Genomic DNA, 26,604 nt, shown 5'->3' on the forward strand with positions numbered 1-26,604 from the left:
ATGAGCATGGCAGGTCCGACTCTGGACAACGATGGCCATGGAGGGACACTGCCGGATGTCGAATTCGCGATCCATCATGTGTTCTTACCGCCAAAGGTGCCCCAGTCCGACGACACCACTGGGACTGGAGAGGCCTTTCTCATCCGTTCGTTTCTCAAATCGCTACGCAAGTTTACAGCTCTGCAGCCGGAAGAGGCGACACGACTGCAGCCCTTGGTGCGAATGATCGAGCGACTCTTGCGACTGCACATCAACGAGTCAAAGCAGCAAGTTACGAGTGAGGTTTTGCACGAATTGAGTGATGGTGGTAAGTCTTCCCAGTGTCTCGCTCCCTTGACACCATCTATCACTCTTGGAATACGCTAACAACAGTAGAATCCGCCGTGTTTTATGTTCGGGAGCAAAATGCTGGCCTGCTTCTTACCGGAAAGGTCAATACCATCTTGGCCCAGGGCTTCGAACTCTTGTCGGACAATGCATCGGTCATGTCAAACCGAGGACGTCTGATCCGCCAATTCCCAAATGCGGCAGCAGAGTTCCCTCGGACCTTGTTGATGGATCCCAAGTTCTTGAAAGAATTTGCCGATCACCTTTGCGAGTTGAGCAAAACCCCAATCGCAGCGGTCCGTCCCAAGACTCGCAAGGCGAACGCCAATCATGACGAATATCGTGACACCGTTTCCCCTGTATTGGTCACGGGCATGCTTGTGGCGATCCTTCAAGGGCTGGGCCAAGTCATCAGTCCCACAACCATTACCAAGCGAATGAGGGAGCAGGTCAATTGGGACGACACTGATAAACCATTCCACCGGTCCCCGCTTTGGGTTCTTCTTCGTGCTGCCGTTGGAATCTTGCTTCGCCAAAGCTCAGGGCCGATTGACCGAGACTTCCTGTACAAATCTGTCACCACTTTTTATCATGCCTTCCTGCTCGACATGGCCACCAACTGTGGTCTCGATAGTGACCTTCGATTCACCATGGCCGCGAAAATTAACCGCAGAATTGTCAAGCTCGATCACTTGGTGGAACTACCTTGGATGACGCTCGTCCAAAAGGTTGTGGCTCGCAATCATGATGAGCTCAAGGGTAGATGGCTTGCTGCCCAAGAAAAATGTCTGTCAAATACTGACAGACCACTTGCGGGCCTTCGCTTTGCCGACGATACCAACCTTCAGCTCACCGGGCTCAAGAAACACCTGACCGGGATTGAATCTCGTCCATCAGCCGACACGGTTGATCCTGGACCTGGCGATGATTCAACAATGCCTGAGTTCTCGTCGACGTCGCCTCCTTCGCTACACTCAAACCCGGACATGCGGCCATTTGTTCTCTTGAACTTTGAGGCCTGGGTCGATCAACATCTATCGTCATGGGTGGTCTCTCAACTTGACAAGAACAACAAGCAGCACGACAGGGCTGCACATGGTATCGGTGAACTGGAATGCATGATCCAGACGTATCTTTGCTTTGCCAAAAACTTGTATGTCAACGACCCGGAGGCATTGTCCATGATGTATTTGGTTACCATGGAGCTGTGGGTTGCATTGGACCGGATCGCTGGCGACGCCATTCCCCTCTTGTTGGAGTATGACCCTGGCTTTACTTCCGACATATTCTATCCTTTGATTCTGCCGACGAAGAGGCGAATGGAGCGGCTGCAGACAGTTGAGAACTATCTCGCCAACCGTCGAACAGGCACCTACCCACCTATGTTTTGCGATTTTGGTGGGGCCAACTCCTTTGCCGTTCGGTACTTTGATGCGTCTCTTCCTGGTGGACATTCCGATCTGCATTCCCAGATTGTTTCGTACGCGGAGAGGAATAAACATCAGAAGCTCGAGGAGTTTGACGGAAAGCGCCAGGAGTATGTCAAGTTGTCCTCGGAACGATCACAAACGGACCATAACAGGATATGGAACCCGCAATCTTGCAGGTTCCAATGTTCCTGGGATTGTAAAGCATGTGATCTGGATGCAAGGCTACAGACGATAACAATTCGAAGGTTCGAGTGGCCACTACCTACGAATCGCTGCGAGGCCATAGCAGTTGTTTTCGAGATTGCTGTCCCCAGCGTCGTGCTTGTTTGGCGGAACACCACCGTGCATATCTTCCTGTCTATTCTGATGAACAGCGATATTTGTAAGGAGAGGGCGCCCCTGGAGCTTTACTACCCCGAAGAGCATTCTGGCTTGCAACACTTTACCGGAAGCACCAGTAGCATCAAGCTGGCATCGGTGGTCAAATCTGTCGAGAGGTCTCACTACGGCAGTACGCAACACATCAGCATGTTCACTGAAGCGAATATCTGTGTTGAGCATGGATGCCGATACGACTATTACCACACTGGGAAGAAGTTGAAGCAGGATGAGATCTTCGAGAGGCCGTCCATCCACAGCGCGTGTTCGCACGCAGCGCACGAACAAAACGCTCACTTGAGTAAATTTATTCGGCACAGCTCTCACGACTCAAACTACATCATGTCCTCCCAAGATTGTTGTCCCCAGGATATGACGCTCGAAGCGTTCAGGGCTTTCGGACATCATCGTTCAGGGGATAGCCTCCAATGGGGCAACACCCTGAGTCAGTTGACTATGCCCTCACTAGACCTGAATCGACAGTCTACCTTTCTTTTAGTGATGCAATCATGCACCGAGGCTGGCGCCCAGGACAAACTCAATTCAGTTTATCGTAAGGCTCACAATGATGCAGCAGATGAGCTCTTTGCTGGCAAGTTTCTTGGGGCGTTGGAAGACGCATTTGCCCGATTCCACGAAAACTGGCAGAATGACATTGCTGTCGGGCTGTTGGCCTGTTTGGCCACTCGTATTCTGTCCCTGACCAGCTCTTCTTCTATCGCTTCAGGGGTCCTCCAGCTCTTGGCCCGCATCAGGCAAACCTCCATGGCATGGACCCGACAGCTTTTGCGCAAACGATCTAAGAGTTCGTCTGAAAATGAACGCGAGGCGCTCGCCCACAGAGCACTTATGACAGCTTTCATTTGCATGTCGACATTTGACATGGATTCTGATCTGCTCGACCCACTGCTTTCGTCACCAAAACAGCTCTCATACTTTGTCGAGGCTGCAGTCACCGCATGCGATCACCTTCCTTCCAAGTTATCCAATCCTGTCTATTGCTTTATGGCTTACAGGTGGCGAAATGTGATGTATCGGTCAATGGGAATGATGCGAGCAGAGATTATTGGAAATCGGAATTTCGGTTTTGGGTCCGCAGTTCAACATATTTGGGCCGCCTTCGATCCATCTCAGTCAACGTGGTTAACTCGGCAAGGGTCACAGGGCCATATTGTCGAGTCTTCGATGTCCAGGAACGGGAAGAACACCAAGGCAAGCTGGAACATGTTGACAGGAGAGCTCCTTGTCAATGGATATCCGCTTTCACGGCTCCCTCGGAAATTTGAGGCCGATCAGAATTACAGCCAATTGTTTGGAACACGGGTTCTCGAGGTTGTGCCATCCACGATTCAAGGTATGCACTTCTCCACTCGCCAGGACCAGGACGGATGGATTGTGCATTTTGCTATGTTGAACGGCAAAGTTGTGATACAAGCTGTCAAGAGGGGATCAAACGACGAGGAGCTCTGGGAATTCATCCCACGTTCTTGCTTCTCGGGAGGCCTTTCTAATTCGTTCGTCATGGACTTTTCACACTGGAGAAATAATAGCACCGGCGAAATTGAGTTTCGTCCAGCAGCAACACCATGGAAGCACTCGCCTGATCACTGGCTCCTCGCAAAAGAAGGCGTCCGAACAGTTTTAAGGCGAGACCAAGACCTTGTCATAGACCTTGACAGCGACACGGCTCGCGCAATTTCGACTAGACTGGAGCCTTTAGACTGCAAGGAGAACATTGACATGATATTTCATCACGGTGCAGACAAGGGCCAGCTGAATGTCACTTTGCCCAGATTCGCTCTTTCCTTCTCCCTTGCACCAGGCAGTTCAAGTCTTCGTTCGAAGCATTACGCCGGAATGATTATCGACGAACGTCAGGAAATCGGTGCTCTAATTGGGCTCGAGAGCAAGCTGGTTCTACGAGACGAGAAACATGTGGACAACTTACAGCCTTCACGACTCCTTCTCATACCTCGTGGCCAGCCCACTGTCACAATGCATGATGACCATGTCCGCGTCAAGATCCTAACGGAAAACATACCACACGTCAAGCACGAAGCATTCAGAATTGACACCCGACTTGGTCAACTCGTCGACAATGGATCATTGGTCAGCAAGCTATATCTATGCTTGCTGCACGCTTTGACATCCCACTGTCTCCCTGATCCTTTGACCAGTCGCACTGGCACTGAAGAGGCAACCAGAGTACTGCAGCTCTCAGCGGTCCGGTCGTTCCAACGCCTGGAAAGCGATTGCATCGCAATCCTCAAGAAAATATCTGACCTGTCGCCGAAAAGAAGCTTTTATCCAAAACACCTACAAAACATGGAACAGTGCAGTTGGGATCCTAACCTTCCCGTGCTCTCTCAGTATGATGGATTTCAGGCAATCGTCGAGGAAATTGTGGCACATGCTGAAGATTGTGAGGTGCTATACGAGCAAAGCGAGGGTGGTGCTGGCGAGGCAATCCTTGAGTTGGCCGAGAGTGTGGAGACCCATCTTCTCACCGAGCGAGCAATCATCAGAAATTCGAGCTTCCGAGTCACTCAGTTTGGGGCCGAGGACCATTCGGCTCGGCATGATGTCAGTTACGGAGGACGGCACAGCAAAGGTCGGGAAGTCGAACGTTCAAGCATAGCCCGGAACATTGCATTGATGGTCAGCTCTGGAGCTCCGCAACTATTGTTTCCCACAACACCGAACCTCAAGCGATCGATCTTGTCCATAACTAGCAACAGCTTTTCTGGGAATCCTCGAGTCGGCTTGGGATTCAACGCCGGGTACTATGAGAAGCCCGAGGTCGCTCTGAAGGAGCTCTGGTGCGGGCTGCACCGAGCACTCGCCACAGAAGAGAATTCTTACCGGATCATCTTCTTCCTCTCTTCCCTCTCTTTTGCAACCAAGGCAAATCTCGACGTGGTTCAAGCCTTGTTGGCCATAGCTACTCAGCGACGCATGTCTGGAGGTCTGGTCACCCCTCCCGACGAGCAGTTCTTTGATCTGGCCCATGACCGACTGTCATTGCGGGAAAGAGTTGAGAGCATCGTGAAAGAGGAGCGGTTATCCATGAAGCTATGCCCCGACATGCCCGTCTACAGACAACAACACGAGAGCGAAAGTGACTTCCAAGCAAGGTACTATCAAGAATGGAAAGCTCTCTCTGGTTCAATGGTTGGAGAACTGGTTTCAGACTTTGAAAGTCAGTGGTCGAAGTCTTGGACAGTCACGAGGCCTTCTTCGCGACAGTCTTGTGAGCACTGGGTACCTCTTAGTGTTGTGATACCATTGGTGAACAAGACGCTGGATCTCACCAGAAGGACAATTCTGTTCACAGACTATCTAGACAGCTTGGCGCTAGCCATTGAAGGCATGACCTGTCTAGCAACATCTCGTGGTTCTTTAGTGGCATCATTGCCATTTGTCGATGATGAGAACACGCAACGGCCATCCACTACACCAATTGGCTTCATCAAGGACACTTCGCTTTTCTCCAGTCCGCCACCTGAAACCCATCGCCCCGTGCCAGAGAGATTCTTGGATCTGTTGGAAGAGATACCACCCGTTGACGTGGGAAAGAGGCCAATCACAAACCTTATCGAGCATATATCAGCTCTTGGACAGGAAAAGGAACACCAGCGAATCTACGTACACGAGCTTCACCAGAGTTCTAAAAGTGTCGGCACCGTACACGTCAGACTCAAGACACATGGACAGGCTCTTTTCTCCCGACTCTCCCAATATCTCATCAAGTGTCAAGGCGACAGCGCGCGGATCGAAAATGACATCGTGAGGGCATTGAAGTGCGGTGGAGTTTCCAAGGAGCTTTCTATCAGCGCCGACCTGTTTCCACGGATATCTCCCATTTTTCTTCTGCAGCATCTCAGAAAGGATAGATGGATCAAGTTACCTCCCGAGTGGCGATTGGCTTTGATCAACTATGCCCTTTCGCTCGCATACCTGCAGCGGGCCGAGCGCCTAGTAAACTCCTGCCAATCCGCCAACCGGCGAGTCGACTTTCTCAAGGAACTTCGAAATTTTGGGCACCATGACGAGAAAGACTTCGACCCCTTGGACTGGCCAGAGTATGTGCTGCTGGAGGTTGAACAAGGCATTTTGATACGGCCGGTACAGCATCAGATTGCTGCACACATGCGCCAGCCTCCGGAGGGGAAAAGCTGCGTCATGCAGCTCAATATGGGGGAGGGCAAATCTTCAGTCATTGTTCCCATTGTCTCTATTGCGATCTCAGATGGATCCTGCCTAGCACGTGTGGTTGTTGCCAAGGCACAGGCAAAGCAGATGGAACACACACTTGTCAGTGCCATTGGCCGCTTGGTTGGCCGTCGCGTCTATTTTCTTCCCATCTCCAGGGCCGTCCGCGTTGACGGCAAGGCCATCAGAGCCATTGCACGCTTGATACGGCAATGCAGGGAGGAATGCGGTGTGTTACTTGTACAGCCTGAGCACATCTTGTCATTCAAGCTCATGGGATTGGAGGGAGTTTGGAACAAGCATCCTATGGCTCAAACGATCCTTAGCACATATAGTGAGCTTGAAAGCATCTCTCGTGATATTGTGGATGAGAGTGATGAAAACTTCAGTGTCAAGTTTGAGCTCATCTACACCATGGGAAGTCAGCAGCCAGTCGATATGAGCCCCGAGAGATGGGTGTTGATCCAAGACTTGTTAGGTGTCGTCAGGGATGTCGCCAAGAAGCTCAAGCGTGGGGATGCAAAACAATCAGGGCCAACTGATGGACTCCTTTTCGAAGAGGAGCCCAACAGTGGTCGGTTTCCAACAATTCGGACCCTCGATGACTCTGCTGGTACGCAGCTGATGGAGGCCACTGCTCGCGAGCTGTGCCGTTTGGGCATGAGAGGCCTGCCCATCCAGCATCAGACCAGACAGATGCGTGATGCAGTTCTACAGTACATTATGGATCCTGATGTTGATCAACAGCACATTGAGATGGTGGAGAATGATCGGTCCGGTCTCGTTCAGAACGACACCATGAGAAGAGGACTTTTCCTGCTGAGAGGACTTCTGGCATCTGGTGTGCTTCAGTTTGCCCTGAATCAAAAGCGTTTTCGCGTCAACTATGGACTTGCACCGGACCGGCAACCAGCAACGATGCTTGCAGTACCGTACAGGGCGAAGGATTCGCCGGCCCCACGTTCCGAGTTCAGCCAGACAGATGTTGTCATCGTTCTGACGTGCCTGAGCTACTACTACCGTGGTTTGACGGAGGCCGAGCTTTTTCTGTCCCTCGAGATGCTTTCAACCTCTGATCGGGCTGAGCAAGAGTACTCCGTCTGGTCTCGAGCTTCTCCGCTCCTAGACCGTGCACTGAGACATTTCTCTGCTGTCAACCTGAAGGACAAAACACTATGCACAGAAAAGCTCTTCCCAGGTTTGCGCTTCTCGAAACCGGTCATCGATTACTACCTGTCCACCGTTGTCTTTCCGAAGGGGATGAGAGAGTTTCCATTCAAGCTTTCGAGCTCTGGATGGGATCTCGCCAAGCGAAAGGCACATACACTCACGGGCTTTAGCGGGACAACGGACTCGAAATATGTCGTCCCCCTATACATAAACCCGCTGGTTCTTCCAGAGCAGATATATACCAACTCTCATGTGCTAGCATGTCTGTTGCAGAGCGAGAACACGGTTGTGGAGCTGGGAACTGAGCAGGAAGACCTCTGCGCCTTGACCGTGAACATGCTCCTGTCAGCGGTTATCAAGTCGATCCAGGCGATGCGCGTCATTCTTGACGTTGGTGCGCAGATCGTTGAGCTCAGCAATCTTCAATTTGCCAAGCACTGGCTTTCTGTTGTCTCGGATGCAGACGCTGTCATCTTTTTCAACGACAACGATGAGCTGTCGGTGGTCACTCGAGATGGGACGGTGGAGTCGTTCTACACTTCACCTTTCAAGACTCAGACGGAGCAGTGTCTCGTTTTCCTCGACCAGGCACATACCCGCGGTACCGATCTTAGATTGCCAGATGACTACAGGGCTGCCGTGACTCTGGGTCCAGGGATAACAAAGGACACTCTTGTACAAGGTGAGTTGGCGCGTTCATTTTTCCCACAGTCTAATTATTCGTCATGATACTAATTTGTGCTTTCAACAGCCTGTATGAGAATGCGGAAGCTTGGCAGCGGCCAATCAGTCACATTTTGTCTCTCCCCCGAAATGCAAAGGAGAGTTCGCGATTATAATGGCATGGATGCCTCACAGCCCATCACCGTCATGCATGTTCTTGCGTTTGCCATATCCGAAACGTGGGATGACGCCCAGCGAAGCGTTCCGCTCTGGGCGACCCAGGGCTTGCGTCATCAACACCAGGAGGAAATCTTGAGTCGTGTTGGAGGTTATGACAAGCTCCAGGTTGAAGATGTTGAAGAGTATCTTGAGGCCGAGGCAAAGACTTTGGAGATGCGGTACCGACCAGGACCAGGAACTCAGGCTCAGAGTTTGTCTTGCCAGCTTGAGGATGCTTCGAGTTTGGTGTCGAGACGGGCCGACGTTGCTGCCATTCGGGCGAAGTGTATCAAGTTTGGCTTCGAAAACTTGGACTCGGTTGTCACACTGGAAGAAGAACAGGAGCGGGAGCTAGCTCCAGAGATCGAGCAAGAACGACACATTGAGCGTCCGGAACCTATGAAGCCGCTCAAACACTCACTTCATCCAGATATCAGACTGTTTGTCGTAACTGGCAGGCTGGATCGAGAAAGTAGGGCAGTCTTGCCCGCATTTCACACCATGCTGCGAAGCAGTGCGTCGAAGGTCTTCCCCGCGAACAAGTTCCGGTCTAGTCTACTGGTCACTAAAGATTTTGCCAATACTGTTCGGCCCAGCCAAGCTGGCTACTGCTCTGATTCATATCAGCGACCCGTCCAATGGATCCTGACTTCGAAGATCTCCGGAGATACCACACAGACGGACACGGGCTCAAGAATGCTGATGGTTGTGATCAGCCCCCACGAAGCGGAGATTATCAAGTCTCAGATTCTCCGGGACTCCAACGTCGCGGGCACTCTGCACAGCTACCTCCCACGTTCGAGTCTCTCTTTCCGGAGTATGGAAGACCTCAAGACATTTACATACCCGTTCATGACACCAACGCAGCTCGAAGAGTGGACACCGCCCCCAGAGCTGATCATGCAGCTCAATCTCTTTGCCGGGCAGCTCTATCTTCGCAGTTATGAAGAATATGTCCGGATGTGTCGGTATCTCGGGCTGTCGTTTACCGAGAACAAGAGTGATGGTTCTGACGGGGTTGTGGTGGGAGCGGATGGGTTTGTTGGTCGCGCTGGTGGGAAGGGCTATGAGGATTGTCCTTTTGAGGAGAGTCCTGTTGGGTTCTTGAGCGTGCTTTACAAGAGGTTGAGGAGGGATTGTGCAAACATTGATAGGACGCACATGGGGATTGTTTTGGCGGGAGGGATTCTGACGGAGAAGGATTTTGAGGGGATTGGTGACGATGAAGAGGGGACTGGAGGTTTGGAGAAGGGGGTAGGACGGATGAGGTTGGATTGATGGTTTGGTGTCGTTTGAAGAGAGGTTGGTTGGGTTGGAGATTGTTTGGAGATGGTGATTGTTTGGAGATGGATATCGAGGTTGGGGGTTTCTGCTCTTATGGGCATGGTTTATTGTTGGACCATTTGTTTGGAGACTAAGATGGGTTGCGAGGGTCATTGTTGATAGCTCTATGTTGTGAATTTTAACAAGTACTCACTGGGAGTGCACTGTGCAATCCCTGGCGCTGGGCGCAGTAAGATAATGGCCGCTACTGAGCAGCCACAGCCGCATCACAAAGCCCCCCCGCATTTTCAGGTTCCTCTACTCTCCCAGTAACAATCTTTGACTGTCTGGGTCACCTTTCTCGCCTTCAAACAAGATCATTATATCTCAAGTCTCAGGCTTTCAGTGGGACACTCAGGTATGGTGTCTGTCACCGTTCTTTTTGATGAGATCAATGGCCAACGATCTAACGAATTTCCAGACTTGCTACAGAGTAACATCAAGCCCGCTACCTGCGCCGCAAGCCCCCTGCCGTTGGTTACACCACAGGCATCGTCGGGTGGGCTGCAGCCACCGAGATCTCTCAGTAGAGTTTATCTGGTGGAGGAACAGCATTATAGCCGGGATTATGGAGGATTTTATCCCCTTAATTCACCATGTGGCACAGCACAGGGCCAGAATGCAATGCGACACCAACCTTGAGCGCATCTAGAGGACACCCACAGGTGGAGATCTTGGAAGAAAACTTGGCCTGTTGTGGGGTCGGGAATCGCTCGAGGTTCACCTCTCGACCATCTCGACCTACTCTCGCTTCCTCGCGGCAAGCTGCTTCGTGGGGGCAGCGTGGTAGATTCAAGGGGCGAGTGCGCCTGTTGGCTCGGATGCGGCCATCGTGGGTTCCGTTCATTTCCATTTTCTGAGCCTCACGCTTGCTGTTGATGGGCGCTTGTGACGGGCGGGAGAGAGAATTGCGTTTCCTTTTTCCCCCGGCCTCTCCTCGTTTCCCTCTCTTTCTTTTCCTCGCTCCCGTTTTGCACAACATACGGTTTCCTATTACGTTGCGGTACTTCCTATCTTTACAGGGGTCGAAAGCAGCACGTGCTGTGATCCGCCAGAAAATGAGGACTGCCACGGCAGCAACTATCCTGCTGCTATCAGCAGCGTCAGGGCTGTTTGTGTCGGCGCAGAGCGATGGTCCCTCTCAGTTCTCGAGTTTCTTATACCCAGTGCAGGATGATGATTCGGAAACCTACCACTTTATGGACACGGTGAATGTCCAGTACATTAGCAGCTTCACCAGGGCCACTCTGTGGACGTTCTGCAAGCCCGGTATAGGAGAGACGCGTACGTTCACCACATACCTGACCCAAGCAGCCAGCATATTCTCATAGACATTGCTGACACGCTGTTAACAGAATTCATCCAAGAGGCACCCGGCTTCAACGCTACTGTGCCCGTCCTTCTCAATCTCACCTCGGCGACGCCGTGCTGGTTCAATCTTAGAAGCCCAGATGAGAAGTATGGTGCCAACAGCCAAACGTTCAACGTTATCGGCCAAGAGCGTAAGGGAGGGAGCAAGACGTTTGGGTTGGGAAATCCGCCGTCAAAAGAGTCGGCGTCGCCAAGTCAAACTCAAACGCAAACACAAACGACAACCTCCATGTCGACTTCCACAAGTGCGAGTTCAACGACCCAGTCATCGACAGCCCAGACTGATGACAGTTCACCGACACCGACAAGCGGAAGTGTCCAACCGAGTTCGAATGATGCTCCGAGTCCAGGTCTCAGCGCAGGGGCATCGGCGGGTATGGCCGTCGGCGTGACGGTGGCAGTCATTGCCGTGGGAGCTGGCGCGTTCTGGCTCTGGAGGCGCAAGAGGAGAGGCGGGAAACTTCCAGTGGAAGACTACCAGCAACCACCAACAGGGCCCTATGGGAACGGCGATGTCTATGCCAAAGTTGGAGCTCCGCCAAATTATGCGACAGCTCCAGGTCCTGCGACTCATCATCATTCCTATCAGCAATATCCACAGCATCGGTTTGGTGGGGAGTTGGGAACAGCAAACTCTCCGATGGAGATGGGGGGAACAAATGTGTGGCCTGCGAATGGCCTTGGGGGGCGGGCGCGTGAGATGGCTGGCTGATGGGTTTGTCGTTATTGGGGGACCTTAATTCTGATATGCTTTCTAGGTAGCGAGGGCGTTCATGGTTGTGGGTTGAGGGTTGCATGCCGTCTGGTTGAAACACACCCATACTTGATGTTATTTGGACATTCTCATATCATGACAGACCAACTTTATCGCAAGTGTCCAGACCCCGCAAGGCGTCCACGGGCTTGTTTCCCGCAAGATCTCGGGGCCGGACCTCGAGAAGCATTTTGCCAACCGTTGCCGGCAAAGCCAAACGATGGTACGCCATTGTATTCCTCATCAACAGTCAGCATCACCCGCGGACTTCGGCTACCGGATACCCCAATAGGATTTGCGACTTCTTCCAAGAAACCAAGATGGCGTAAGCCAGAAGGAGTGGCTGACCGCATACCCCTTTACTCCAAAACCACTCTACACCACCACCACAACCCCGAATCAACCCCCCAGAAAAGGGAGTAAGCCCCGAGCCGGATGATACCGCCCCATTGATTCATTCATCATCACCTTTCCCGCCGTCAGTGATTGGGCAATCGCAATTCCCGCCTTCAAACGAAAAGGTTCCTGCATGAACGAATGACCCATATAGTCCCCGTTGGTAGCCTATAAGACTTGGCCGCTATCTCGTTCCAAGAAACCTGGGTACTTCAGCCTGATATGCAAGTCGTAATAAACACCCACACTTGCGCTAGGTACTGGTAAAGATCACCATACTAGGTGCCATACTCCCCCGCATTCATGTACACTCTAAACCATGTTGGCAAGTCGTATTCCTCCCAAGCCAAAAAGTCCGGAGCACCGGTTTCCATGGGTCACCTGGGGCCATTTCAATCTATGAAAGTGTGTGTGGAATATTTACCGGGACGCCGGCACAATGGGTTGTTTGACAAAAGATTGAAATCAAGGACCTCTCACCCAGACTAAGTAGACGAGTGAGACGTAGTCAGCGTGCGGGGAGAATGAAACCATAAGCAGTCCCAGAAGGATGTGGTAGGTATATATAACCGAGGCATCCGGACAAGGGCGGGTGGGGTTGGTTGGTGCCAGTCTGGTCTGGGTATTGTAGTGTCGGTTTCTGGACTTGAGAGAAAAAACATGAGGTTCTCGACAGCGTTCATCATGGCCTCGGTCGCTCAGGCAGCGGCGGTTGTCCGCCAGACTGAAGGGTTTGCCCCGGGTGCTGATGGGAAATATACCATTTCCGCTCCCGGGATCAAGGCTCAGGTATGTCCTTTTTCATGAACATGGCGTGATCGTGTCCCTTGGCGGCGTATTCAATTCAAAAGCGGGGAAGACGGAAGCATTCACACTGACAAACTTGAAAATAGTTCATCCCCTACGGCGCCACGCTCACCAACCTCTTTGTTAGAGATAAGAACGGCGATGATATTGATGTTGTCTTGGGATACGACGACATTGACTACTACCGTCAGTACACCATGATTCAAACAAAAACCCAGCCTGAACTCTTTCCTTCCCCACAAAACTTTAGGCGAAGATGCAGCAGCAACTTGATCACTGGACCCTGACTGACAGCTCGCTCGCTTCCAGCCGTCGATCCAGGCCATCCCGTCTACAACGCCATCCCGGGACGCTACGCCAACCGCATCGGCAACGGGAAATACTCCATCGACGGCGTCGAGTACACCACGCAGAAAAACGACGGCGACAACACCCTCCACAGCGGGACGAACAACTGGTCGTTCCGCTTCTGGGAGGTGACTGCCCTGTCGGAGGACTCGATCACTTTTTCGATTTTGGACAAGTCCAACTCTTCCCAGGGGTTTTTCGGCGACGTCAAGTCGAGCGTGACATACAGCGTGACCGACAGCACGTGGAAAATAAAGATCACGGCTGATTCGCTTGATCAAAAGACTCGTTTGTTTTTCCCCCTCTTCCCTTTTTTTCGTCTCGGTTTGCCGCGTTCTAACACTTCAGACGGGAAAAAGCGATCCTCCTGACTCAGCACACCTACTTCAACCTCGACGCCTACCGCAACCCGGCCACCTCCCTGATCTGGGACCACACCCTCCACCTCCCCTACTCCTCCCGCTACCTCGAAGCCGACCAAGGCGCCCTCCCCACCGGCAAGATCCTCACCGCCGCCCCGGGCTCCATCAACGACTTTGCCTCCTCCGCCAACCTCAAGTTCGGCCACTCCCGCGATGACCCCAAGTTCCAGGGCAACTGCGGCGCCAACGGCGCGTGCGAGGGGTACAACGGGTACTGGCTCATCGAGGACGCCCCCGAGAACGCGGTCGTCCTGACGCTGGCGAGCGAGTTTAGTGGTGTCAAGGCGGAGCTGAGGACTGATCAGCCCGGGGTGGTGATTTATTCTTGCTCGTGGATGGACGGGAGCGCGGACGTGAAGAAGAGCACCCAGGGGCTGGGGGAGAAGAACAACAAGGTTGTCAAGAGCAGCTGTGTCGCGATTGAGGCGCAGGATTATCCTGATGGGATTAACAAGCCGGAGTGGGGACGTCTCGAGAAGCAGATCTTTGGGCCGGGGGAGCGGTATGTTCAGGAGACTTCTTGGACTTTTGGACTGGTTTAAGAGTCGAGGGAAATGTGAGGGATTGTTGGAGGGGATGAAGGAGAGATAAGTATGTTGGTGGAATGGTGGTATGAGTTCAAAATTCATTCGGCACATACTTGTAGTCTGCTTTGAAGAAAATTGGTTTGTTGACATTGAGAAAGAAAGCTTTCCATTATGAGGCGCTGAGCACAGATACGCCCTACCGAAGCCTTGAGTGAAGTGTTAGCCTTTCTTGATGTACCTGTAATGAAAAACATGGGGCTTTCAGCTTTTCAAGATAAACAGTCCGTCCACATGGCAATAACCGTGAAACAGCCATGTACACAACTCTCAATCAACGCTTCTTTGAAACACCTAGCTTCTGCTCGCCCCCCTAACCGGAGCTTCACCTCCCAAGTCCCAAACCACACCAATCCCCTTAAACCATCAATCATCACCGTACCACCACCCCTTCCCGTCTCACCCGCAAACCGCGCCCCACACCACTCCGTCCCACACAAACCAACACTTGGAAGATCCCAACGGTCCGCGTACCAGGTCAATGACAGATGAAACACCAGATCTACCCATCCCACTCCTCCCTTTCCCTTCCCGACCCTGAAGATCTCAGCCGATCCTCCACCCACACCTGACGTCACAAATGGAGCTCTCCCTAGTCTACTGTTTCGAAAAGAGAAGATCCCATCGCGCGCCGTTAAACCCTTTTATCCTTTTTTTTTTTTTTTTTTTTTTTTTGGCCACAGTTTGCCTCCTCTTTACCCTGTGGAAGGAAAAGGTTTGTCGTGTCCCTCCCCTTTGACACACGTAACCTCTCACAAGCTTCACCTTTCACCAAACTTCATAAACTTTGTCCGTCTGATACGTAGTGTAAGATAGATCTTCGAGATGGTGGGTATCCGCATTTTTTCTCGCCTGCTTGGTGCTACATAACATCCAACTCTTCCCTCTTAAAAGTAATGCTGCTGCTAAACAAATGCAATATGCATCCTGCTCTCCCCTCTCAAACATACACATTAAGTAAAAACACAAAACGAAACGAAGAGCAAAAAGAAAAAAAAAAGTCTGTATCAGAAAATAAAATTGTGGCAGCACAAGAAAACAAGGGCAAAAAGACCTAGCAAATCCCTTGATAATCAACTCCCTCCCCCCCTTCTTAAGCCCCCACTAAGCAAAAAACGATTTTGCTATGCTGTCAAAAAAAAAAAAAATTGCTGCTGGCCAGCCACCCCTCGCCCGTTTTTGCTCCATGACTCCCCGCCCAAAAAAGGTAGTGTGGTGTAAAGTGTGGTAAAAGGACATTCCCATCGGCCGTTTGCGTGGTAATGCGTTGTGTGGCTTTTGAAAAAGAAAAAGAAGTGTTGAATGATATAAAGTACCGTTAATAATCCCGCCCTGCCTTTCATGTAATCTTCCCTGTAGTAAATAATTCTTTCATACATAAAAAGACTTTTGTTCCTCGCGTCGTCGTTCATTCCTGGTCGTCCTTGATGTGCTTCATCGGATGCATTATGATATTGGGTGCAAATATTTGCCCGTCTTGCTGATGTAATAACCAGGGGAAGTCGACGCCCTCCTCCAGCTTGCGGCCTGTCCACGCGCTGAAGATTTGACGAGGGAAGTCCGATTCCCACCAGAAAGTCAGGCCCATGCCCCGAGGATGGTCGAGATTGTCGGGGCCGTTGCCGGATTTGCTGGCCCGGGGCCCACCGCGCCACCACTCATCCTGCATCTTGTCATCGCCGTTGTCGCGGTGGAAGACGGGGTGCTGAGGGAAGCTGAGCTTGAGTCCGTGCCAGAGCGCAAAGCTTGGGAGAGTGGCCTCGCTTGGCACACGGATCCCTTGCTCGACTTGGGCTTGGTGAATGGCCAGGAGCAGCGTTCTGCTGCCACGCATAATGGCCGGTGGGCAGTAGTAGCGGGGTGTCTGAACGCCTTTCTTAAAGCCGTAAATCCACTCCTTGAACACCCAGCTATTCGGTTTGTTGGCGTCGTTGCAGTACGAGGTCGTGATCACGTCAGCCTCTTCGCCGACGCCCCAGTGGAAGGTTTCGTTGCGCGGGTCGGATACCGGAGGCTCGGGCCCAATGGGCAAGATTTCCCTCACTCTCATGGGACCCCAAGCCAAAGAGCCGCCGTTGTTCGCCTTGTCAACCTGCTTTGAGAATTCTTCGTAATCTCCGATTTCGTTAATCATATGCCAGAAAGTGGCACGCTCGAGGGCCTGCTTGCGGGGCTCCTCGCGCGCAAAGAGTGCCAGCCTGTCAAGCATCTTGCCGGCATCACCCATGAAGCGCATGTCCATTTCGACCTGCCACCAGTGATCAAACTCGGGGTAAAAGAGCGCGAGGAGCTGCATGGGCTGGAACACCTGCCACATGGTGCTAGCGTAGCTTGTTAGTTCGCCTGTCAGCCAAAACGAGATACGGGGGTTGTCGCTATATCGACCCGGTTAGCTTACCGATGCTCCTCAACGTCCGGGTACCAGCTGTCCAGGAGCCGGTTGTCCCACAGAATCGCAATCGAGGCAAACTCGGGAGGAACGCCGGCATCCTTCAGACCTTGCTCGTACAGCTCTCTCGAAGCAAAAATCTCGGGCTTGTATCCCTCGTAATCCTTCATGTCGACCAGAAGAATGACCTGGTACTCGCCACCGGACTTGAGCGACGTTTCAGCAATGAGCGAGCGGATGTAGTACATATCCTCAGACGAGTACTCGTATCCCTTCCACACGCGCACCACAATGGCGGTCCTCCTGCTTGGCTCGAATTCGTGCCAGTGCCTGATTTCCGAGAAAGGGGCGTTCTTTCGGTAGGTGAATCGGGTCTCGATGCGCGTGTCGTTCAATGGCTCGGCGGCTTCGGGGAAGCGCTCTCGGTTTCGGTAGAAGCACTCATTCTGCAGCTTGCCCCAGTCAAGGTTGGCCCAGTCGACCTTTTGGCGCTTATAGTCCTGCTTGTCTTCGCCGTAGCCATAGGGTCCGTAGCGGTTTTCGGCCGTCATGTAGGTCAAGTCAAAGCCGAGGGCCTCAAAGGAGCCGGCAAATGGGATTGGGTAGGCTGTCAATAGCATTGTTTGTTAGAACAAAGAAAACCGCGTGCGATAACGACGCCGAAGGGAGCACGCTTACGGCCATCAATCTCCTTCTCAACAAGGTCGTCGTCGGGGCTATGTCCCAGAAGGTGTCCACGGGGACCGTAACAGGGAATGCGCGGAGCGAGTGGTGGTAGGACATTGTGAGTTGGCATCCGTTGAGGTTGTTTCCGCAGATCGGGAAGCTGAAGGCCGAGCCGTGACCAGTGCTCCGAAACATCGTTGCGCATCGACACGGTGACGAACCAGACGAAGCATATGGCGAGGCCGACGAACAGCGCCTGACGACTGAAGGCCAGGCGCCGTATCTTGGGATGGGCCAAAGCCAGACGGTTCATGGCAGCGGCAGCTTTGGACGCGGGCGATTTGTCGCCCGGTCTGCTGTAGGTGAAGGCCTCCAGGTTGGCGGGTGGTGGGGGGATGAAGTGGGAAAATTACGGTTGGTGGCTTCTGGACTGCATCGATCGTGAGGAAGAGGGGAGCGGCGTCCGGGTAAAGACAACGACGCAACGACAATAAACGAGCGACAGGCGCGACTGCAATAGGCAGAGGCAGAGTCAGGCTGTGAAAGCAAGCAAGCAAGCAAAGCAAGCCAGAACAAACAACCGCAGCGAACACAAGAACTCGGCACGATAATAAATGGAATGGAAAATGAATGAATGAATGAATGAATGGACAGGTGCGACGGCCTGTGGTTTGCGAGTTTGCAGTTGGCAGGATCAAAAAATTGGGATTGCCAAGTGCCTGGAGCCCTTTCCTTCTCCCCTGAAGAAAAACCCCTGAACGACGCGCAGACCAGTGGACTGTCCCCACATATTTGCTTGGAAAGCCCCCGTTTGGGAAAAGATGGGGCGCTATTCGCTGCTGGGGTTCCCTATCGGCACGACACAACCGCCTTTCCATCTCCCCCCTGCAAAGCCAACCGCAGCGCCGAGACATTGCCTCCTCCAGCTGCGCTGCGTCTTTCCTGTTATCATGTCGCATTTTATGTCTACACTTCTTGGACGGCTCGAGAACGGCTTGACTGGCATGGGCAATGGCGGTCTTTGTCAAATATCAGATGAAAATACACTTGTGAGAATCAGGGTCTGGTGTCAGATTGCAAGCTTGCTGCACTTCCAGGTGGCGTCTGTCAGAGTCAACATGGTGCTTCCAGGTTAGCCCGGGATTGAAATGTTGGAAGTGGACACTTCGGATGGAGGCGACCTAAGCCAGATCAGGTTTAATATCCATTTCAGGGGGCTGTACCCCCACGATCACAGCGGATAAGGTGACGCGATCCCCCGCGAGAAGGTCGTGATAAGAACTTGTATGCATATTATTTGGGGGCACATGTAAATGCGCTTCACTACATTCTAATAGTTTATCGTCATACACTACCTTGAGGATGCAAAGTTGTGAGGACTCACGCTTCTTCCAGGCCAAGACTGTGCTGCAACTCCAAACATGCGCCAAGTCAGCATCTCAGCATAGACCTACGGCTTACCTACTCGAAAGGGTAGCGAGCAATCTGCACCAGGGGGGAGACCTCATCCATTTTTCTGAAAGCATTAGCATTCTTCCGCTATCTTGACTGAATCATTCCTGCTTGCCTTTCATGATCCCGGGTATATCTCCAACTGCCTCAATATCGCCTCCTCGCCCAAAGTAACCAGAGACCGTTGGTTCCTAAACGTAAGCCGCAATATCTCCCCAAAGCCAAGCCCTTTACCTCATGTCCAGCCACCTTAGTACCGATGTCTCGTGGAATAGTCCTTGGGGCTGACCACCAGACCACGGCCCTTCTTCGCACCCCGATATACCGTCTCGATAATGTCGATGAGCTCCTGCTTGTCTTCCAGCACCCACTTGATCTTGTTGTTGTCACCGGTACCCAGATCGATCATCATGTGCTTGTTGCGGAAGAAGAACATGAGGGTGCACTCGTCGTAGAGCTCGTACATTGTGTTGAAGTCGGGGACCTTCTCGATGTCGCAAACGTCTAGAGTAGAAAGTCATGGTTAGCGTTTGCTTTGCGCCAAAGCCAAAAAAAAAACAGACAGAAACGGAGGTAAAGCTTACAGATGACTGCAAAGTTCTTGACCTTGTCGGCGATGCGGTAGAGCACCTCATCTTGTCGCATACACGCACTGCTGCCATCTCTGCCAAACCTGATGACTACCAGGCGCTCTTCTTCGCTAAGGATAGCTTGGTCGACGTGCCAGCCGGTCTCCAAGTGTGGCAGTACGAAACTAGAAGCCGTTGGTTGGTTAGTAACTAACCGACAAAGACACAGGCGGCTAAGGGGAGGGGCTCAACATACGACATGTTGATATATACGGGCTTGTCGCAAAACGGCTCGGTGTAGTATTCAAAATGTAGATAATTTCGTTGATGGCGTAAAATTTGGCGCGCAGGAGTTGATGTAGTTGTTGCGGCAGGATTAGAAAAGAACGAGCAAGTTGAAGTGAGTGAACTTTCTGGACCGTCGTCGCCTTCTCGAAGGCTGTCGAAAAGCCCCCACCGCGTTGCATCAGATTTGCTGACGTAACGGGGCCTGGCCTACCAGCCTTACGGGGCTCACGGTCCACTCGCTCTTTCGCGTCGACGCGTTAATGGTTTTGGGGAGACCCCTCTATTGCCTCGTGAGCAACACCACCATTCAACAAGCCAGCACTTTCCAGCGTTGTCGCAAATCTTTCAATTTCCCAAATATTCTCAAGTCTTGAAAATGACAGTTGAAGCCCCTTCCACAACCCCCGCCGCGCCGGCCGCGGCCCCAGCAGCCACCACCCCCCTAAAAAGACACGAAGAATACCAATACCTCGACCTCGTCCGCGACATCCTCGAAAACGGTGAACTCCGCCGGGACCGGTATGCCCCCTTTTCTCACTCCCCCTTTCCCACTCATCCTCTAACCATCTTCTCTCCAGAACCGGGACAGGCACCTACTCCCTCTTCGCCCCCTCCCCCCTCAAGTTCTCCCTCTCCACCCCAACAGGAACCCCCCTCCTCCCCCTCCTAACCACAAAACGTGTCTTTACCCGCGCCATAATCCTCGAACTCCTCTGGTTCATCTCCGGCTCCACCTCCTCCCTCCCCTTGTCCTCCCAAAACGTCAAAATTTGGGACGGCAACGGCTCCCGCGCCTTCCTCGACAGCCTAGGCCTCACCCACCGCGAAGAGGGCGACCTTGGCCCCGTGTACGGCTTCCAGTGGCGCCACTTTGGCGCAGAGTACGTTGACTCCAAAACAGACTACACCGGCCAGGGCGTCGACCAGCTCGCGCGCATCGTCCAGACCCTCAAGACGAACCCGTACGATAGGAGGTTGATCCTCTCGGCGTGGAACCCAAAGGACATGAGCCAGATGGTCCTCCCGCCGTGTCACATGTTTGCCCAGTTTTATGTCTCGTATCCTAGGTCGAGGAAAGAGACGGAGGAGGGGAGGGAGGTCAAGGGGCATCTACACTGTCAACTGTACCAGCGGAGTTGTGATATGGGGTTGGGGGTGCCGTTTAATATCGCGAGTTATGCGCTGCTGACGCACATGCTGGCCCATGTGTGTGATTTGGTGCCGGGGAGCTTGACGCACGTGATGGGGGATGCGCATGTGTATTTGAATCATGTTGATGCTCTCAAGACGCAGCTGGAAAGAGAACCGAGGGAGTTCCCAGAGTTGGAGATCAAGAGGGAGAAAGGGGGAAGTATTGATGGGTGGAAGTTGGAAGATTTCGAGATCAAGGGGTATAACCCGCACAAGGTTATCTCGATGGAGATGTCTGTATAGTTCCAAGCTGATTTGGCATCATAGATAAAGTTGCAGGCGACTGGATATTCAACCCAAATAATTAGACATGTAAAGCAGAGGCGGTATATTCATCTGACACAAAAATCCATGCTACTTGTTCCTAAAACCCTTTTCCATCGCGGTATCAAACCCTTTCTTCTTACTTGGTATGCACCGGCACCTCTTTGCTCTGCGTAAAGTGTCTCGGCAACCTATTCTCCCCCTCCGCATACGGGAAACCCGCCTCCTCTCTCGCCATATCATTCACCCACTTCTCATTCCCCTTCAGCCCTCCCTTCCCATGCTTTTCCACGCCCACCTCGTTCCACTTGGCCGCCAAATAAAACCACCCGAGCGCGTTGCCCACGGTCCCGATCTCATCCGACACCCCCGTGGCAGCAGCATGGCTCATCTTCTTCCACAGCTCCTCATCCGCAAAGAGCTCCATCAAGTGCCCCGCCACCGCCTTCCAATCCCCCGGCTGGACCAAAAACCCATTCACCTTGTCCTTGACCTGCAGCGGAATGCCCCCCGTGGCAGTCACAATCACCGGTCTACCCGCATGAAGTGCTTCCGAAACTTTGACCTCGAATCCCTCCCGAGTTGACAACTGCAGCACGACGTGCGCGTTGGCAAGCAGGGTATTGATCAGCTGATCATTCGGATCCAGCCTCATGACGCTCACATCCTTGATCAGGTCAGGGTAGTACGTCTCGAGCTGGCTCATGGTCTGATCATAGATCAGGCTCGCGTCCGGGTCGTCGACGGACCCGTTTCCGCAAACCACCAACTGAGGCACATCGGTGAGCCCTTGCTTGTCACACCTGCGACGGAATTCGGCATAGGAGTCAATCACGGTAGGGATGCCTTTCGCAGGGTCAAATCTCGCAACTTGGATGATATACTTCCTCGCTGGCCAGTTCAGCTCCGTCATGCGCTGTGAGTGGCAGGCCACGTTGTAGATGTGGCCGTAGTAACCACTGTCCCACTTGTTGAGGTGCTTGTTCAGGCCGTCGAGCCAGTCGGTTGTTGCTGGGAGGTAGACGACCTTCTCTCGGGGGACAGTGTGGGGGACAAAGATGGGGATGGGGTGGGAGATGAACATGTCTGCGCCTTGGATGTTGGACCACAAGAAGTCCCAGATGTCGGCTTGGGGCGAGCCGGCCTTGGCGACCAGGTCGCTGCGGATCTGGATGTGGGAGCGGTAGAGGACGGGCCGGTCAGGAGTGGCTTTCTTGATCAGGGGGATGAGGCCCGGCATTTGCGGGTCGTCAATCTAAGACAACGTCAGTAACCGTGGTACTGTAGGAAGAGAAAGAACTCCCCCACGCTCCCGTTGTGGTGGCTGTGGTCAGGTGGACAACCTTAACCAGGGAACGTGCATGATGGAGGGTAGACGTTGGTTCGAGTGAGAGGGGAAAAAAAGACTCATAGAGAGGAAAGTACAAGGTACCTACAATGACAACATCAGCACCACCGTCCGCGGGCGAGCACAGTGGCCCACCCTCAGAGAACCAGTAACGGTTCGCATTGTCGGTGATCCAGTCAATGATAGACTGCTTCTCCTCGGCCGAGACTCGTTGGTCGGGGTGGCTCACACCCTGGAGAATGTTGTGGATGTTCTTGGTGATACGGAAGACACCAGGACGAGGCTTGGGGACTGTCCAAAAACGTCAGCCTCACAGACTCCTCCGAACAGAGCTCAAGTTGTATCCTTTACTTACCATACCAAGTCAAGTCCACCCCCATGAGACGGGCAAAACGGACCAATGCGTGACGCATCAGAGCCACACCACCACCTTGAGGTGTGGAACTGAAGAAGGCAATCTTGGTCTTGTTCGCGCGGAGCTTCTTCGCATACGTCAACATGGTCTCCCACGTAGCATGGCTGCAAGTGTCCTTGTGGTTCTGGACTGTCGTAAGGTGGGCTCGGAAGCCAGCATCAGTCTGGACAATTCCTCGCCAGCCAACGTGAAGAAGAGGAACAAGAGAGGGGCCAAAGTTCCTATCAGGTCCCATTAGCGTCTGCCGGTTGAGCTCGAGTTGTACGCCAACAACACTTACATGATACACTTCCGCGCCATAGAATCAGCCTGCTCGTCCACCCTCTTCACATCCCAAAACGACTTCTCCTTGTGCTCATCGTCCGGCCGCATCACAATCGGCACAATATCCAGCTCCAGCCACAGCCTCGAGCACAAGCTCGGGCTCATGTACTTGAGCGTCGTGGGCAGACCAGCACCGATAAACTTGGCAAAGTTCTCGTGCTCGTACTTTTCCACTTCGGCAATCACGTGGTCAGCAATCAGATCGGCCCCCATCTTCATGGCGTCGTCCAGCATAATATGCTTGACGGAAAAGTCCACGAGATAGACTGTGTCGTGAATTGCCAGGGCTACGACGGCCGTGTGGTCGTCTGAGAAGACGGCCGAGACACCGAGGTAGAGGGTCTTGTAGAGACAAAAGCCATCATCAGTTTTTATGTACTGTGAAGAGAACAGACAGAGACAGGCAGGCAGGGTGGCTAGCTTACGGTGAGGGCAGGACCAAAGTGACCTTCCTTCTCCACCAATGTGCTCATCTGGCGCTTGCGGTGCACCGAAGTGCCCGTGGAGAACTTGCGTCCCTTTTCGAACGCCATGGCTGCGTTGACAGCGTGTACGACAGGACGAAGACTCTTGTGGTTGTAATGATCGGGATGGGATCGATTATCTGTATGTGTATGATCTGAGCTCTGCTCGTGTGGATCTGCAAACAAAGAACTGGCACGATCAGAGGAAGAAGATTGTTGAGGTTGAGCGAGAGTGGAGGGAGCAACGGGGGAGGACAAGGGGCTTATAGCTCTTTCCTGTTCCTGGATCGCAGCTGGGGACGAGGCCAGTTGACGGGCAAAGCGGGGGGACCCAGACCCGTTCTGGGCTTGGGATGGCGAGGATGGGACGACGGTTGGCGCTGGGAGGCTGTCGGTGTTTTCGTTATGGTGGCGGGAAGCAAGGGTGGTCGACGGTGAGGAGGGGCGCTGATCCTGATCCATTGTTCAAGAAAATCGGGAAAAAACAGCTGTCGAGCTTGCTATGGACGCGGGGGGAGGTCCTCGCGAGGCGGTGACGCAGGTATTCGTCTTGCAGCTGCAGCCAGGCGGGTCCAGTGGGATGCTGCGATGCAGTGGTCTGCTGCTCTCTGCTCTGGTACCGTGGTACCTGAGGGTCTTGGTAATGTGAGGCGGGGTAGGAACAATGAGCTCAGCTCGCGCAAGCGTAAGACGATGGGGGACGTCCGCCGAGGAGTATGTTCGTTGTCGAGTCAGGTTCGATGTCAAGGTCGGTGCTTCCCGAGGGACTTCTCTTGGGTCCAGACTGCCGGGAATTGGTGGTGACACCTGCGAGGTTGTCAATTTCACGATCCAAAACCTGGTTGATCTGTGTGCCTCGAATGGGCGAGAACGACAATGGCGATATCTCGTCGTTCCATGAAGCTCTTCTCACTTTTTGCCCCCTGCCTTGTGCCACCCTCGACGTGGGACACACGGTGCTTGATCCCCGCGCCACAGCATGCCACCCATCTCGCTGCCGGAGGGCTCACAAGATACGCAGTCTGTAGATGGCCCTGGCAGGGCAGGAATGCATCTCGTGCTTGGGGTCACGGCGGGGTTGGCTTGGAGCCCACAGAGGTCATTGGATGAAAGCTACCACACCTGCACAATACATGAAAGTGCAGGTGGTAAAGTCGGTGAGAATGTTCATCACCAAGCCATGGCTGTGATAACTGTGGTTCGGGGCTTCCCTTCGAAAACAAAAAGAATTGTCCTGGTCCGGCCACGGCCCGCGACCTGTCGGCTCGGACACGGTGACAGCTCAGAACGAGACTATCGACTCCATGCGCGAGTCTGAAACGGGCACGTACAGCAAGGTGTAGGAGCGAGAAAATGGAATAGTGCAGGAACTTACAGCAGAAATTCTTTTCTTTTTCTTTGCGTAACGGTCTCGCTGAATAGCAACAGCTTGTCTGAGACCGGCTTCCGAAGAATCTGATCTGGACGGTGTACGGGTTGCTGAGAATTTCTCTTCTTCTTACTGTCAGATCATCTGAAGGATCAATTTGAGATGGAATGATCAGGAAACTCTCCGTCAGCATTCCCAAAGTTTTGAGACGAACCTTTCTCTTCTATCACGACGTCTTGGAAGTGGTGACGTCTGGGTTACAGTGTCCGTTGTAACCGCTGTTAGCGGGCTTCTAGCGTTGGAGATGTCGTGCGGCTAGCGGGGCAGTTCACAGGGGCCTGAGCTAGGGGTGTTGACAAGGGGGTGATTGGATGCGGGGTTGTGAGGTTGTGAGTCTGCAGGTGGAATGAATTGGATGGTGGTGAGGGATAGGGGATGTGAGACCAACAGATCGAATGAGCTGTTTAGGTAGATGATTGAGCTATGAGTAATGAGCTATTGATTGTGTTGGCAAACATCACACTCAGTCGTGGGTTGATGACTTATACATCAGCTTCAACTGCTTGATGGGCCACTTCAACGAGATCATACGATGGCTGGCTATGCTGAGGGCAGAAAATACCCCACGACTGCTCGGCTATCATGCAACTGGGAACGTCTTGGAACATGTCGTTGATCGAGATCTTGGGCTTCGTCAGTGGCTCTGGTGCCCGTATTGGCCCTGACGGTGGGCCTCTGCGGGAACTATTTCTCAGAGTAACATGTGGTTTGGCGGCAGTGCCGGGCAGTCAGGTCATCACCAGGTATTCACATGTGGACCGTATCGACCAATTTGGTGCTTGCTTGCTGTCGACAAGCTTGGAAGGGAGAAAGAAGGACTCATATCCCAGGATTTCGTGCAAGTCCCTGCCCTCAATATGGTAACCTATACGATGACTTACTTATACGATCGGAGAGAGCGGAAGAGGCAAAAGTATGCCAACCCACTGAGTACGAGAGGAGCTTGAACAACTCAATCATTACCAAATATGAACAACAATAAGGATAATCCGTACTCCGTGCTGTGTCCTCTGAGGATGTCCCAACTGTCGTCCACAATAGCCTTAGCATGGCGGGGAAGAGGGGCACCGATGATCCGAGTCCCATGGAAGGGTGCGGGGCATAACGGGGAAGCGTCGAGCGCCCCACTCGGCTTCTGAAGCCAAGTGCTTGGTGACCATAAACTGCACACTGCACGGGCCAAGCCGCCCAAGGATGGCCTGTCAACATTCGACGATGCTCCTTCACCACACCCCCCGTGACACCACGACACCATCTTTGTTTTACTGTGTCACCCCAGGGCGGTATTTGTTGAGACGGCGGTGTCACGTCCCGACGAGACATTTTCAGCCTCCACACATCACGGGACCCTGAAAGCTTTTCTCTTCCACATCCTCCAAAGACATGGTCGGATTTTGGGTC

General features: G+C 52.9%; 8 protein-coding genes across 8 annotated transcripts; 4 read left to right on the forward strand and 4 right to left on the reverse strand.

The window, feature by feature from the left end:
* On the forward strand, positions 1-9,873 carry QC761_501810 (uncharacterized protein; the record flags this gene model as incomplete). The annotated part of the gene is made up of 3 exons (XM_062879418.1): positions 1-307; positions 376-8,199; positions 8,269-9,873. 3 exons carry the CDS (start codon positions 1-3, stop codon positions 9,675-9,677), a joined length of 9,540 nt encoding a protein of 3,179 aa, XP_062730425.1. The 3' UTR covers positions 9,678-9,873.
* A 145-nt stretch (positions 9,874-10,018) lies between these two features.
* Positions 10,019-11,805, forward strand: QC761_501800 (uncharacterized protein; the record flags this gene model as incomplete). The annotated part of the gene is made up of 3 exons (XM_062879417.1): positions 10,019-10,080; positions 10,144-11,006; positions 11,078-11,805. The coding sequence occupies exons 2-3, from the start codon at positions 10,601-10,603 to the stop codon at positions 11,803-11,805; spliced, it is 1,134 nt and encodes a 377-aa protein (XP_062730426.1). The 5' UTR covers positions 10,019-10,080; positions 10,144-10,600.
* Positions 11,806-12,903: 1,098 nt separating this feature from the next.
* QC761_501790 (uncharacterized protein) lies at positions 12,904-14,713 on the forward strand (the record flags this gene model as incomplete). Its single annotated transcript, XM_062879416.1, has 4 exons — positions 12,904-13,032; positions 13,137-13,236; positions 13,360-13,686; positions 13,758-14,713. 4 exons carry the CDS (start codon positions 12,904-12,906, stop codon positions 14,360-14,362), a joined length of 1,161 nt encoding a protein of 386 aa, XP_062730427.1. The 3' UTR covers positions 14,363-14,713.
* QC761_501780 (uncharacterized protein) lies at positions 13,277-18,158 on the reverse strand. The gene is made up of 3 exons (XM_062879415.1): positions 17,472-18,158; positions 16,803-17,400; positions 13,277-16,725 (listed from the first exon to the last, which is right to left on the reverse strand). Exons 1-3 carry the CDS (start codon positions 17,770-17,772, stop codon positions 15,813-15,815), a joined length of 1,812 nt encoding a protein of 603 aa, XP_062730428.1. The 5' UTR covers positions 17,773-18,158; the 3' UTR covers positions 13,277-15,812.
* Positions 18,159-18,709: 551 nt separating this feature from the next.
* On the reverse strand, positions 18,710-19,895 carry DIM1_2 (Dimethyladenosine transferase). The gene is made up of 3 exons (XM_062879414.1): positions 19,737-19,895; positions 19,496-19,665; positions 18,710-19,415 (listed from the first exon to the last, which is right to left on the reverse strand). Exons 1-3 carry the CDS (start codon positions 19,739-19,741, stop codon positions 19,162-19,164), a joined length of 429 nt encoding a protein of 142 aa, XP_062730429.1. The 5' UTR covers positions 19,742-19,895; the 3' UTR covers positions 18,710-19,161.
* On the forward strand, positions 19,826-21,327 carry TMP1 (Thymidylate synthase). Its single transcript, XM_062879413.1, has 3 exons — positions 19,826-19,880; positions 19,983-20,287; positions 20,347-21,327. Exons 2-3 carry the CDS (start codon positions 20,145-20,147, stop codon positions 21,200-21,202), a joined length of 999 nt encoding a protein of 332 aa, XP_062730430.1. The 5' UTR covers positions 19,826-19,880; positions 19,983-20,144; the 3' UTR covers positions 21,203-21,327.
* Positions 21,246-24,236, reverse strand: QC761_501750 (uncharacterized protein; the record flags this gene model as incomplete). The annotated part of the gene is made up of 5 exons (XM_062879412.1): positions 21,246-22,478; positions 22,660-22,862; positions 22,927-23,207; positions 23,267-23,652; positions 23,736-24,236. The coding sequence occupies 5 exons, from the start codon at positions 24,234-24,236 to the stop codon at positions 21,363-21,365; spliced, it is 2,487 nt and encodes an 828-aa protein (XP_062730431.1). The 3' UTR covers positions 21,246-21,362.
* A 208-nt stretch (positions 24,237-24,444) lies between these two features.
* QC761_0074220 (uncharacterized protein) lies at positions 24,445-25,811 on the reverse strand (the record flags this gene model as incomplete). Its single annotated transcript, XM_062872740.1, has 3 exons — positions 24,445-24,558; positions 25,150-25,229; positions 25,766-25,811. 3 exons carry the CDS (start codon positions 25,809-25,811, stop codon positions 24,445-24,447), a joined length of 240 nt encoding a protein of 79 aa, XP_062730432.1.
* Positions 25,812-26,604: the final 793 nt, after the last annotated feature.

This window comes from Podospora bellae-mahoneyi, chromosome 5 (genome assembly GCF_035222275.1).
Source record: "Podospora bellae-mahoneyi strain CBS 112042 chromosome 5, whole genome shotgun sequence".
Lineage (NCBI taxonomy): Eukaryota > Fungi > Ascomycota > Sordariomycetes > Sordariales > Podosporaceae > Podospora > Podospora bellae-mahoneyi.

Bases quoted from the DNA above. Each gene is read 5' to 3' on its own strand.
- TMP1 (XM_062879413.1), top strand. From the start codon at position 20,145: ATGACAGTTGAAGCCCCTTCCACAACCCCCGCCGCGCCGGCCGCGGCC. The intron at 20,288-20,346 runs GTATGCCCCCTT...TCTTCTCTCCAG, and splicing joins GGTGAACTCCGCCGGGACCG to AACCGGGACAGGCACCTACT.
- QC761_501780 (XM_062879415.1), bottom strand. From the start codon at position 17,772: ATGAACCGTCTGGCTTTGGCCCATCCCAAGATACGGCGCCTGGCCTTC. The intron at 17,401-17,471 runs GTAAGCGTGCTC...TGCTATTGACAG, and splicing joins TGAGAAGGAGATTGATGGCC to CCTACCCAATCCCATTTGCC. The intron at 16,726-16,802 runs GTAAGCTAACCG...AAGCTACGCTAG, and splicing joins CCGGACGTTGAGGAGCATCG to CACCATGTGGCAGGTGTTCC.
- DIM1_2 (XM_062879414.1), bottom strand. The intron at 19,416-19,495 runs GTAAGCTTTACC...TTTCTACTCTAG, and splicing joins CAAGAACTTTGCAGTCATCT to ACGTTTGCGACATCGAGAAG.